Source organism: Lipomyces chichibuensis (genome assembly GCF_038497645.1).
Source record: "Lipomyces chichibuensis strain CBS 12929 unplaced genomic scaffold V1513scaffold_3, whole genome shotgun sequence".
Taxonomy (NCBI): Eukaryota; Fungi; Ascomycota; class Lipomycetes; order Lipomycetales; family Lipomycetaceae; genus Lipomyces; species Lipomyces chichibuensis.
Genome location: NW_027117455.1, coordinates 1 through 12,352, shown reverse-complemented (window position 1 = coordinate 12,352; position 12,352 = coordinate 1). Strand labels below are relative to the sequence as shown.

At 44.1% G+C, this 12,352-nt stretch overlaps 4 protein-coding genes across 4 annotated transcripts; 3 read left to right on the top strand and 1 right to left on the bottom strand.

Annotated features, from left to right (window-relative positions):
* Positions 1-100: 100 nt before the first annotated feature.
* V1513DRAFT_394064 (histidine kinase-like ATPase) lies at positions 101-3,043 on the bottom strand. Its single transcript, XM_066895324.1, has 10 exons — positions 2,906-3,043; positions 2,674-2,853; positions 2,440-2,612; positions 2,284-2,377; positions 2,097-2,231; positions 1,838-2,048; positions 1,492-1,785; positions 1,028-1,442; positions 671-980; positions 101-616 (listed from the first exon to the last, which is right to left on the bottom strand). The coding sequence occupies exons 1-10, from the start codon at positions 2,954-2,956 to the stop codon at positions 308-310; spliced, it is 2,172 nt and encodes a 723-aa protein (XP_066755732.1). The 5' UTR covers positions 2,957-3,043; the 3' UTR covers positions 101-307.
* Positions 3,044-3,143: 100 nt separating this feature from the next.
* V1513DRAFT_436863 (armadillo-type protein) lies at positions 3,144-5,309 on the top strand. Its single transcript, XM_066896837.1, has 2 exons — positions 3,144-3,633; positions 3,680-5,309. Exons 1-2 carry the CDS (start codon positions 3,235-3,237, stop codon positions 5,123-5,125), a joined length of 1,845 nt encoding a protein of 614 aa, XP_066755731.1. The 5' UTR covers positions 3,144-3,234; the 3' UTR covers positions 5,126-5,309.
* A 616-nt stretch (positions 5,310-5,925) lies between these two features.
* On the top strand, positions 5,926-6,283 carry V1513DRAFT_374097 (thioredoxin-like protein; the record flags this gene model as incomplete). The annotated part of the gene is made up of 2 exons (XM_066894838.1): positions 5,926-6,165; positions 6,227-6,283. Coding segments are annotated over 2 exons (297 nt in total), but the record flags the coding sequence as incomplete, so codon positions are not given.
* A 723-nt stretch (positions 6,284-7,006) lies between these two features.
* On the top strand, positions 7,007-12,033 carry V1513DRAFT_462025 (uncharacterized protein). Its single transcript, XM_066899916.1, has 7 exons — positions 7,007-7,587; positions 7,641-7,868; positions 7,918-8,305; positions 8,364-10,241; positions 10,306-10,397; positions 10,449-10,582; positions 10,634-12,033. The coding sequence occupies exons 1-7, from the start codon at positions 7,090-7,092 to the stop codon at positions 11,934-11,936; spliced, it is 4,521 nt and encodes a 1,506-aa protein (XP_066755729.1). The 5' UTR covers positions 7,007-7,089; the 3' UTR covers positions 11,937-12,033.
* Positions 12,034-12,352: the final 319 nt, after the last annotated feature.

Sequence of the window (12,352 nt, the reverse complement as noted above, 5' to 3'; positions counted from 1 at the left end):
CTGTAAGTAGACGTCTGCTGCCCAAAGTCCCTCTCCGTGAAACTGATGATTGCGGCCGTGTGAGGTCTACTAGATAGGTAATGACTCCAGCTAAAGATTTCCACGAAATCAGGATTGTTTATTATCTGAGCAGAGTGATTGCTGAGCAGGTTGATCAGAAAATCTGCACTCACAATACATTACTACCTATATAAATGATAGATAACTTTTAAAAAGCATGCATGAAGTACTCTGTGTTTCTCTTTCTAAATTACAATGCCTAATATAACTGTCCTTCATATAATTGATTGCCATAGTAACAGCCAATTTAGCACCGCTCAAAGATCTTGTACAGACCAGGCAGGTCTGCGACTTCTATCACGCTCCCCAGTAGCTTCTTAGTCGCGAGCAATCTCCGACGTAGAGTGGGAAATATGCATTTCTCGATTCTGTCCATTAACTCACTTCTCCTCTTTTCCAGTGGCTGAAGGTTTTCGGGATCTTCGGAGGCACGTTGTGAAGAGACTCCATCGCCCACAGAGGCAGGAGGAAGAATGGGAAGCGATTCTGGGACATAAAAGATTGCTATCTCCCGCAACACGGTGTCAAAACAATCCTTTTCATGTGCCCAATCAACCTGTATCATAGCGTCAGTCTTCAAAGCCACTTAAGTAATAGGGTGAGGTCATACATTACGACCGAGCCGAAACAAAAACATTGGCAATTTTGCAACTGATGGTGTATATCCTTTTAGTAACAGCGGAATACTCTTGATATCACCATCAGCAGTAATATCCAAAGAGAAATATTCCAGTAACATCATGCGCATGGTCATCAGTTGATCTGCGATTCTACTGATTTCGGATTCTTGCTCTGCAGATATCTGTTCACCATCTGCCACGGCAAGTTTCAAAAGACTGCGAATTGACAGAGCCGGGGCTAGCTGTATGACACCAAAGTTGCCGAAGTCGGATAGTCCAATCTGGTAAAATATTTCATAGCTGAGCCGTTAGTAATTTATGAGACAACTTTCATGCATGGCGCGTACCTGACAGCGGCGTAGTCCACAAGGTATAATTTGACATCGCATTGGATAGCTGCGAGACGTTTATTCTCGTCAACAATGCCAACGAACGTGTGATTCGCAAATATATCTGTCAGACCTTTATGCAGATCATTTCTGATTTCCTCACGGAGCTGCTTCACAGAATGAAGCCGAATATGTACCCTCGCTCGTTCAACGGTCTCATACTGATCCTGCGACGTCATTTCTATATCTGCATTGATGGGTAACTCATCAGCATCGGGGCCAGGACTATCGGACGGTGAATGTGGCAAGCTTTGCGTAACTGTAGCGGATCCGGATGATGATTTTGAATGGGGTTGCTTGAACATGGTAGTGATTTTTCGTTCTTTGGCATCTGTCCGCACCATGTTGTATTCATATGTGCGCTTTTGCGCACCTGAATTATTAGCATACTCATTATTTTAAAATGATCAATCTAGACCTACTATTCAAAGGACTTGGCGAGTCCACGGACTTGGCCATCAATACACTTTGCGTCTTAAATGCTCGACTGGTATCAACTTCCCCTAGTACGTGTTGAACATTATCACAAATTCGTTGAATAATCTCATCTTCGTTCAAAAATCGAACTTCGCGTTTCGTCGGATGAACATTAACATCAAGTTTATCTGGGGCAATAAGTAGTGAAAGATATGTAAACGAATGACTGCCTTTGGGCAAAAAAGCAGAATACAACTGTGCTAGGGCGCGTTTCAAAGGATCACATGTGACCGCTCGATCTTTCGGCCTGTTAGCGTCCTAATTTCTCATAAACTTGGTTCAAGTACGTACGATTAATGAAGAGCACAGGCTGATAACTTTTCTTCGCATTGAAATTCGCATTGGTTATATACCCGCTCGCACCGACAAGACCTAGTCGCTTATCTTCTGCAACGCTGACCTTGACGAGCTCGTTTGCAATGGCAACACCATAAACTGTGCGAATGCGGTCGATGGTGGATGCTTGTGCCGTCGTTATTAGCGAATGATGTGCTTCACCATGCTGATTTCACGTTAGCGATCGATTGATAGATATGGCGGAAAGACAGACTTTCTTGCAAGTGAAAGATATCCCGTCAGAGTGGATAGCATAGCGGCCAACAACATCTGCGATGCGATTATACTCGTCCGCCGGTGATCGAAACGCTCGGAGCCGCGACGGAACGTTAAAAAAGAGGTCTTCGACCTGCATACCCCATCAGCGACTGCATACACCTAACAGCAATTGGATATCGTACTAGTATTTGAGTTCCATTGCGGCCTGCTACGGGTCTCGGATCCGCGCTAGCGCCGCCTCTCGCGGGTACCAGTTTGCCATCCAAATACGTCGCCCTGAGGAATTCATCAGTTAACTAGATCGAATATATCAATATCAGAGTAAGTGTCCGACCCACCTCCATGCGCAGTCAGAATCTTTAGAGCGCGTAGTCACGGTCAAATGAGCGATATGTGAGATACTAGCCAATGCCTCACCGCGAAATCCATATGTCGCAATTGCATTCAGATCCTCGAATGAGGATATTTTAGACGTCGTGAATCGCTCGCATAGTATTGCTAAATCATCTTTCTATATCTCATGTAGTTAGACAAAACTTCACCCTTTAGTCAGATCTAGTAAACTAACGTACATTTATTCCATGACCATTGTCCGTGATTTGAAGCAACTTCAAACCACCATCTTTCACCACAATATCAATCGAGGTGCTTCCCGCATCAATTGAATTTTCAAGCATTTCTTTTAACGCGTTTGCCGGTGTGACAATAATCTCACCGGCTGCAATCCTATTGATTACCGACACATCTAGTGGCTAATAGGTTTGTTACTATGTTGCTCGAAACCAGCTACGAGACAAATTATACCTTGATCTTAGGTGGCAATTTCAATTTCTCACTATCAATGTCCGAATCCATCAAATTACACTAAGACCAAATTCTCGTGTAAAAAATTATGCGATCGGATCAGTCAGATTCCATTACCACAGAGAATTATGACGCGGGTTAAAACGCGTCAACATGACATACGCGGCGGCGACGGCAGTAAAGTCCCAACTTACCCGGACAAAAAAAACTCGTCCCAAGCCAATTTTTTTTGTTCGAGGATTGATCCAATGTCTTCCTAAGTCCTAACTTGTATTTGTACGGGTTGGTCCATTGCCGCGTGTGTTAAGACAGTTTAATACGATTGGAGGATGGGGAAGGCGAAAAAATTGTCTCGCAACTCACTTCTCCGAGTGTCAGCCATTCGCGGTTCGCGAGCTCAAGTAGTTACTGGTCCATCGGCTCCGCCATCAGCACAAGAGCACGCAATCCCGCTGATCAAAAAATTGTCGTCCGTCGATCCCAAAGACCGAGCACTCGCTGCCTCCGCAATTGCGAATCTCATCGAGAATCCAGTCATTAGAAGCGCGCTGTTAAAGGAAAAGCTAGTGCAAACAATCCTTGAACAGACTTTAACTGATTCGTCCGAGGAAGTTATCGTCGAAGGATTCGGGGTTCTCAGAAACTTAGCTCTCGAAGAGGGATACGACGTTTGTGTATTTTTGTGGCGGAAGGATATCTTGGCAATTGTCTTGAGTTATTTGGGAAAGGTAAGTTACATCACCGGAGTTCAAAATTTGAAGCTGACAGACAAAGGTTCAAACAAACATTGCCTACCTGAAGGACTCAAATGCTGCACAAAAGACTCTCCTTTTCAGCTTAATCGAGAATATACTGTCGCTACTTACGTCTCTTGGCGGATCATCGGATGATATTTGCGAATCTATAGTGTCCCGTTTGCCGGATCTGCCGAACTTCGTGTTAGATATACTGGCGCACCCGACTATCCCTGATTTCGTTAAGGTCATTGCTGCGGAGAACCTTTACGTACTTAGTGAAGCAAATGCGGCGTATATTGATAAAATTCAATGCTCAGGGTTTATCTCGGATGGTAACCTCGGTGTGGCCGTTAAGATGTATATGTCCGGTGTCGAATATAACATTTTTGAGACGAGTCGGACAGCTTCAATCGATCTACTAGATATCGTTCGTTCTGTGAATGAAGGTTTGCAGGCAGTAGACATAAACAAAGCGATTGAAATTATGCAACCCACTACTATTGACGGAGTTGTCCAACCAACTATTTATGACAACAACTATCGCTCAGCACAAAATTCTTTCGTTGCGGTGGAGATGGGGCTAGAATTGCTTACCGAAATCAGTGAAGCCTTGGTAATGAGCTCGCAGCATGGAAAGCAAAACCGTCAGACCGAGGCTGTTGAAGATAACGACGACCAAGATGATATGGATATTTTAGAGGACGAGAACGAGATGGTTGTTGAAGATGAAGCAATGGATGGTTTGGATAATCCCGTGGTTGCCTTGCTTCTTGAAACCGTGTTACCAGTAGTTACCAATTTCGTTGAGTTTAAGGAATTACGGTCGCGTGCCCTTCAGGCACTCAACAACATGACTTGGACCTTCAACTCCTTTGTACCGCACTGGGGAAATTCGAAAGCGGGTAGCCTGTGGAGTCGTCTCTTAAGGCTTCTGCTTTCATCCGATGACTTAGACCTCGAATCACGCACTGGTTGTGCCGGCGTTCTATGGGCATGTGGCAAGCTGAAGCCGAAGTTCGTCACTGAAATTAGCGTTAACGATGTACGACTACTTATCAGAGAGTTCCAGCAGGGCGGAGAAACGCAAGAAGTCTTAGAGTTCAAGGTTCGTATTGTCGGTTTATTGGGCGCGTTGGCTCTTCCACATGTGGATATCGATGTCACAAAGGAAGCTTCGATATTCCTACTGACACAGGTTCTTGCTACGCAACACAAGCCACCGGAGATTGTAATTGAAGCATTAAATGCGATTTATGATATTTTTGCAGACATGACTTATCCCTTTGATGATGAAATCTTCGTTAAGGGAGAATTTTTGAATCATTTGATGAAAATACAACCGCAGGTCAAGCAAATGGCTAAGAAGATTGATAGGCGGAAAAATCTACAGTTGCGGACTAAGGCAGATGAAGTCGTGGTCAATTTACAGCGGTTTGTCGCATATAAGATGAAGGAGAGAAAGGGGTTGTTGAATAAGCCATAGTAGGAGAGCTTGGATACATTATACACATATCTGTACTATAGATTTGGAAAACTTATGGAGTGTGTTACTGCGCAGTACAATCTCTAATCGTTACTTAAGGCTGCTAAACAAGTAAAACGCAGTCGGGGGAACCAAGGTTTGTAGATTCTTCTCGAAACTGCCAGCAACAACATCTCCGCAGTCCAAGAAAATAAGTTCTGCGTTCTTCTCGTGCTATATCTTAATCAGCGAGTATAGTTTGTGTCCGCCAAATACCATCACTTGGGAACCGTCGCTTATAAGCTGGACAACGTGTTCATAGACGATGACTAAGGACTTACGCGGATATGACCTCAACACTCAGCCACAAACGACAGTTGTTTGGGGGGTTCACAGGTGGCGCTGGTGGCTGTGTCTCTGACAAATACGACCCGCGGCTCTCGTCTCGACTTTCGACGTCGTGCCGTTTCTAATGCGTGATTACGGGAGCATTCGTCCATAGTTTACAGATAGTTAGTCCATAAACAGCAGGGTTGCGGTCTGCCATACAAAAGGCGGCCTTCTGCCTCTTACTTGTGAACAGAATCCTCAGACCATGCTCACACGGTATAAATCACAGATACTTCTGTTCAGTTCCTCGCCATCCATTGCAGGTCTATCTACTCGCGCCGCCCGAATTCAGTCTATATTCCGTTATCCACTGTCCTATTCTCGCCAATTTCACGCAACAACTCTATCCAAAATGATTAAGGACGTTAAGACGTATGTGCCTAGCCACTAAACTAATAGATTTGTCCTTATCTTCATTCTAATCGCATGGCAGCATCGACGAATTCCACACCGCCATCAACGAGGACAAGGTTGTTGTCATTGACTTTTATGCCACATGGTGTGGTCCTTGCAAGGTCATTGCACCCAAGGTTCACGCCTTTTCCGAAGAATTCACCAATGCCGAATTCTACAAGGTCGACGTCGACGAAGTATCCGAGGTGGCATCGGAGGTCGGCATCCGCGCCATGCCCACCTTTATGCTTTTCAAAGCTGGCCAGAAGATTAAAGAGGTTGGTAGTCCACCTGTGGTTGCGATTACGATTCTCTCTGGCTGAACTGACATGGTTTTAGATTGTTGGTGCCAACCCATCAGCCCTCAAAACTGCCATCGCTAGCGCTCTCGCTTAAGCAGTGCAATATTAAATAAAGCCACTTACACATATATTAAATATAATGTTATAGCACAGGTTGAGCATGATAATACTTTGTTGTTGGATGTATGTGTAGATTCTGGGTCCGTTTTGCCGTTTTGTTATGATTGTTGTACATATGAATTAAGCAAAGAGATATCCCGGAAAGCCATTTTCTATTACTACTCCGATTCTGCGTAGCCTGTTTCTGTGCTCGCTGTCTATTCGATGCGGAAAATCTCTTGTGAAGTAATATACACAAAGCACAAACTTCCGGCAGCTGTGTTTGTCATTACAGTGAGCAATAAGTATCGTTCACCAAAGACTGTATTCTAAGGCAGTCAATTGTTGGCTGCTCTGCTGTACCTTACATTCGCTTATTGGTATTTCCAGTCCTTCTCGCAGCTATAGCAGGATATTTCCGAATGTTGCCCTCAAGTGTAAATAAATAGCAATTCGGGAAGCGCATTTGTTGTCATACGATACTATTATGTAAACGCCAAAACTAGAAGTACACGACAGACTCTGGTTATACGCATTTGTATATTCTATAGAAAAACGCGGAACTTAATAAAATTGAAGTGCAGTGCATCAATATTCCAAGTTTCATTTTAAGTCACAGACCAATTACTTTTTAAGTGTGGATCTTATTGCATAGCTTTCGCTTCAAAGCATCGTCAGCATGTAAGTCCCAATTCAGGGGTGCAAGCCCCAACTACCACCAGCTCAATTAGGTATCCACAGATAGATACAATCGCAATTAGAGGTCATTCTGGATGTCCACCGATCACAACCAGAAATGCAATGACAACTACTCACAGCGACATTTTGGATCCAAATGATCGCATCGAGCTCACAGGAGAGATCGCTGAGAAGGAGGAACCAAAGTATATTCGCATTCGTCGTCAACATCAGACCTTTGACAGATGGTTTGAGCGTCAGTCGGACCTACTAGCAAAGCGCGAAGAGTCTGACTCAGACAGTGATAACGAAATTGACGACTATGAGACGCAGAGAGCAAAGATAGTGCGGAAGGCCGACGACGATGATGAAGTTCGTCACAAAATCACTAGACAAGAAATTGCAAAACGCAATGCGTACATCACCGCTAGAGATGCATTTGAAGTGAAGCAAATTGCACTTTCGGAGCCTCGAGACTATCAGTTGGAACTTTTTGAATGCGCGACAGAGCGTAATATCATTGCGGTGTTGGACACTGGCAGTGGTAAGACTCTTATCGCATGCATGTTGATGAAACATGTTCTCGAGCAAGAACAAGAAAGGCGCGAGAGGGGCGAACAAGTAGGGAGTTCCCACACTACAAATTACAAAAATTGTCTAACGTGATACGCTAGAAACGAATTGTGTTCGTCTTGGTAAATTCCGTGACTTTGGTTTTCCAACAGTCGTCCGTGATAGCTGTCAATGTCCCGTTCACGGTCGCAAAGTTTTGTGGCCAAATGGGCGTAGACTATTGGGACAAAGGTACATGGGACAAGTATTATGAAGAGAATGATATCTTTGTTATGACAGCAGATATCTTGTATAACTGTCTCACTTTTGGATATCTGTCCCTAAATGAAGTAAGTTGGTCGCAAATTTCGGAATACTCTCGCTAACGACTTGATGGAGGCCGCCTTGCTCGTGTTTGACGAATGCCATCATGCCAAAGGAGGTCATGTATTTCTGCGAATTATGACAGAGTTTTATAGGGACATGAATCCCGATGATCGACCGCGAGTTTTTGGTATGACGGCGTCTCCGGTCGATGCTAAAGTGGACGTCCGCAATGCCGCACAAGCACTAGAGACTGCCATGGATGGAGAAATTCGAACAACAAGAAACTTATCTTTATTACGTGCAGGTGTCGCGACGCCGGTTGAGCGCGTAATGTACTATAATCCACCGGTTCATACCGAAGTGACTGAATTGCATTCGAAGTTGCACCGCCAATTTGGTAATTTAGATATATCGCTCAAAAAAATCTTCTTGTTTGCCGAAGAAGCTGCAGTCACTCTAGGTATTTATGTCTCTGCCTCCTTTCTTTTTAGATAGTTGCAGCGCTGACAGCTCCTAAGGCCCTTGGTGCGCCGACCAGGTGTGGCTATTCGTACTGAAGGGGTACGATACCAATCGTCAGCGATATAATATTCCTCTATTTGCCTCTGCGCGAAGTCAGGAGCTAGAAGCTGAACTGACGTCTGCAGATGACAAGGACAAGCAAAATCTTGAACAAGAAGTTTTGGCAGAAGTTCGACATATACTGGCGGATCACAAGTTTTCACCGCCTGTTCTAGATCTCACGAATCTGTCAGATAAAGTGCTCTCCTTACTGGAATTTGTTGCTGGAAGCTTTAGGAACGCTAAGGCCAACATAAAATGTATCATATTCGTCGAGCGCCGTTACACAGCATGGATTATATATAGTCTATTGCGACAGCTGGCGCCATTTGGATGTAAACCAGGTGTCTTGACTGGGCACGGAGAGACGGGTAATGTGGATTTCAGCATGGCATTTCGAGAACAGAGTATTATGCTCTACAACTTCCGCAATAGCAAAGTCAATTGTCTTGTCGCCACTAGCGTAGCAGAAGAGGGCCTTGACTTGCCTGACTGCAATTTGATTATTCGGTTCGATAATTGCAGGACCATGATTCAGTATGTTCAGAGTCGAGGTCGAGCTCGACAAAGCTCGTCACTTTACATTCACATGGTGGAAAGGAATAATTTTCAGAGTTTGCAATCGTTGAGTGAAGTATCTCAGAATCAAGAACAAATGCGCAGTTTTTGCGAGCAGTTGCCACAAGATAGAATCCTAGACGGCATGACTGACAAGCCAATAGTTTCAAATGCGAGAGATGACGGATTACTATATGTTGAGCCATCAACCGGTGCTCGGATTTCTAGCCATTCAGCGCTTATGGTGCTAGCGAATTACGTGTCTGCTTTGCCGCATGACGGTTATGCGTCTCCAAGGCCAATCTTTCATTTTCTAGAGGACAGGGAATTCTATATTTGCGCTATTACTATGCCGGCAACGTCTGGGATTCTGAGCATGCAAGGCGAGCGAAGGTTGTCGAAATCTTTGGCGAAGCGAGACGCAGCATTCCGGCTAGTCGTCTGCCTTCGGAAAAATGACTACATTGATGCACATTTCTGCCCGTATCGTGTAAAGAAGATTAGATTGAGGGAAACGAAGAAAAAGGAGATATCTGCAGACAAGACGAACACCTATCCTATCCGATCTGCTGACTTTTGGAAGCCGGTTCCATTTGAGATTACAGTTGATGATGTGACGCATACAGTCAAGGAAGTGAATTTGTACATGACAGTGTTTGATTTGCCCAAGCATGTCGGACAATACAGGCCGCTTTGCTTTCTTACGCGCAAGCCTCATCCTCACTACTATTCTCTCCCCCTGTTTGTCGACGGAGAATATATTCCTGTGGAATGTAAAGTATTGGATACCCCATTTGCAGTGAGCACTTCAAGGATGGGCGATCTTGCTAGGTATACTGTACGTTTGTTCCATGATGTTTTTAACAAATTATTCGACGAAGATATGCGGAAATTTCCATATTATCTAGCTCCTTATAGCACTTCGACAGGTGGTATTGATTGGGATCTAGTCGACATGGCTAAAAATCTCGGTGATCCTCCAATTAAATGGGACAATAAGCCTGATCCTCAGTTTTGGTTTGGAAAGTTCATAATTGACGAGCGCAATCGGAATCGAAGATTTGAACTACGGGAAATTCTTACAGCACTGGACGAGAATTCACCTATTCCGAATTGGTTTCCTTCTAGCTTGAAATATCCCTCTATTAAATGCTACACATACAGCACCAAGAACTTGAAAGGAAAGGAAAGTGAGATGCTAAGCCAACCTGTGTATGCGGCAAAGCGTATTTTACATGGTCAAAATTTCCTGAAAGCATCCGCTGAACAAGAGGGAGGTAAGTATTCCCCGTCATAGGTATAATAGTTAAATTTTGGGGAGTATGGCCAACGCATATTAAGATCGCTCAACCGACGCTGCTGTGATTCCCGGACCATTCTACGTTAGCACAATTGATGCAGCTACGATGTGGACCACAAAATTACTGCCATCTGTAGGTTCTTATAGGTACACTGTCTGGAAGTAGTAGCTGATAATTAAATAGATCATGTTCCATGTCGAGTCATGTGTCCAGGCTATGGAGTTATGCACCGTCCTGAATATTTCTGACGTTAATCTGAAGAACATGGTTGAGGCCATCACTGTAGAGTCTGCGCATTTGGATCTGAATTATGAGAGGTAACAATTCTTTTGCACTATTCTTTTGCTTTTGATTAATTACCTGTTTAGACTTGAAGTTCTCGGCGATGCTTTTTTGAAAGCTTCGACGTCCATTGCTTTATTTATCGAGGTTCCTCAAGGGGACGAATACTCGTATCATATCAAGCGTCTCAACCTCATCTGCAATCAGAATTTGTACGAAACAGCGCTTGAAATTAAGCTCTACGAGTACATGCGAGCGACACCATTTAGCAGAAGAGGGTGGTATCCGGATCAACTTACACTTCTAAATAATTCAAAGTCTATTCAGCGGGCCAAAGAGCATGTTCTCGGTGACAAGGCATTGGCGGACGTCTGTGAAGCTATAATTGGAGCCTCTGTTCTCGAAGGATTTGATAAAGCAGTTCATGCTGTTACTCAAGTCGTAATGTCTGAGGACCATCATTTCAACTCATGGCGAGAATATTCTGAAGCATACGTTATTCCTGACTACCAAAAGGAGCCGGGATCAGCTGCTGATCGGAAATTTGCGGAAGAAATTTCGGATATTGTCGGGTATCGATTTAGATCCCCACTGTTGATTCGGTCCGCGTTTACTCACTCCTCATGTTCGCGGGGTATTCCGTCGTACCAGAGACTTGAATTTTTAGGAGACGCCTTATTTGAGCTTCTCTGTGTCCAGTTCGTTTATCACAAATATCCCGAAGCAGATCCTCAATATTTGACTGAACACAAGATGCCTATGGTCAGCAACAAGTTTCTTGGATATCTCAGCGTCAAGCTCGGACTACATCGATATTTGGATTACGTCTCGTCGCAGTTACCATATGCCATTCAGGAGTACGTCGAGGCGCTAAATTTTGAGGAAGATAGTGCGGCTTCTGAGAGAAAGGAACAAGTGTGGATGAATATGGAGACTCCTAAGCCACTTGCAGATTGTATGGAGGCTACTCTTGGAGCTGTTCTTATTGACTCTGACTTCGACTTCTCTGAAGTGCAGAGTTTCTTTGACAGACTCGTTCGACCTTACTTTGAGGATTTCACTCCCTATGAGACGTTTGTCTCACATCATCCTACGACATTGCTCGCGCAGCTATGTTCTGATGTTTCATGTAGCGATTGGAAGATTCATTGTCGAGAGTTTAAGCTAAATGGTCAGCAAGTTGTGTTATCTGCCGTGCAGATACATGGCCGCATAATTGGGTCGGGTGAGGCTATCACTATCAAAAATGCACGGTTCGATGCATCTAAGAACGCATTGAAACGATTGCGTGAGGACGAGGGCTTATTGCGGAAGCTGTGCACTTGCAAGGCTGATCGCAATGCCATTGGACTACAGGGAACATTTGGAAAGTTTGACTCTTTAATGTAGATATGTATATAGTGGCGTAACGCAGAGAAATTTGAATCTACCAGTATTTAATTCTAATTCTTTCGTGCTCTCTGCGAGGTCGAGATTTTTATTGCTGATTATTTAGATTACATGGTAGCATTTATCTCCCAGTAAGGGTGGATTTAGAACCCATAACGATGCAGGTTTTTCAGATCGTGCAAACGATTTTGCTGATCTTGGCATAGCAAGGGACTGTAGCAAGCCTAATGACAAACTCATTGTTTCCACCCAATCCTAGGGATCGGCACGGATACACGGATAACGGATATATCCGTGGATATCCGTGAAAAATTACGGATGCGGATAGACAGTAGGCGGATATGGATACGGATACGGATAAAGCAATCTTGATTAGTCATATCCGTGGATAATATCTGTGGATATCCACGGATATC

Coding starts and splice junctions, on each gene's coding strand:
- V1513DRAFT_394064 (XM_066895324.1), bottom strand. CDS start 2,956: ATGGATTCGGACATTGATAGTGAGAAATTGAAATTGCCACCTAAGATC. Junction 1,786..1,837: donor GCCTGTGCTCTTCATTAATC/GTACGTACTTGA, acceptor ACAGGCCGAAAG/ATCGAGCGGTCACATGTGAT. Junction 617..670: donor TGTTTCGGCTCGGTCGTAAT/GTATGACCTCAC, acceptor GCTATGATACAG/GTTGATTGGGCACATGAAAA.
- V1513DRAFT_436863 (XM_066896837.1), top strand. CDS start 3,235: ATGGGGAAGGCGAAAAAATTGTCTCGCAACTCACTTCTCCGAGTGTCA. Junction 3,634..3,679: donor TCTTGAGTTATTTGGGAAAG/GTAAGTTACATC, acceptor TGACAGACAAAG/GTTCAAACAAACATTGCCTA.
- V1513DRAFT_462025 (XM_066899916.1), top strand. CDS start 7,090: ATGACAACTACTCACAGCGACATTTTGGATCCAAATGATCGCATCGAG. Junction 10,398..10,448: donor CCACAAAATTACTGCCATCT/GTAGGTTCTTAT, acceptor ATAATTAAATAG/ATCATGTTCCATGTCGAGTC. Junction 10,583..10,633: donor TTGGATCTGAATTATGAGAG/GTAACAATTCTT, acceptor TTACCTGTTTAG/ACTTGAAGTTCTCGGCGATG.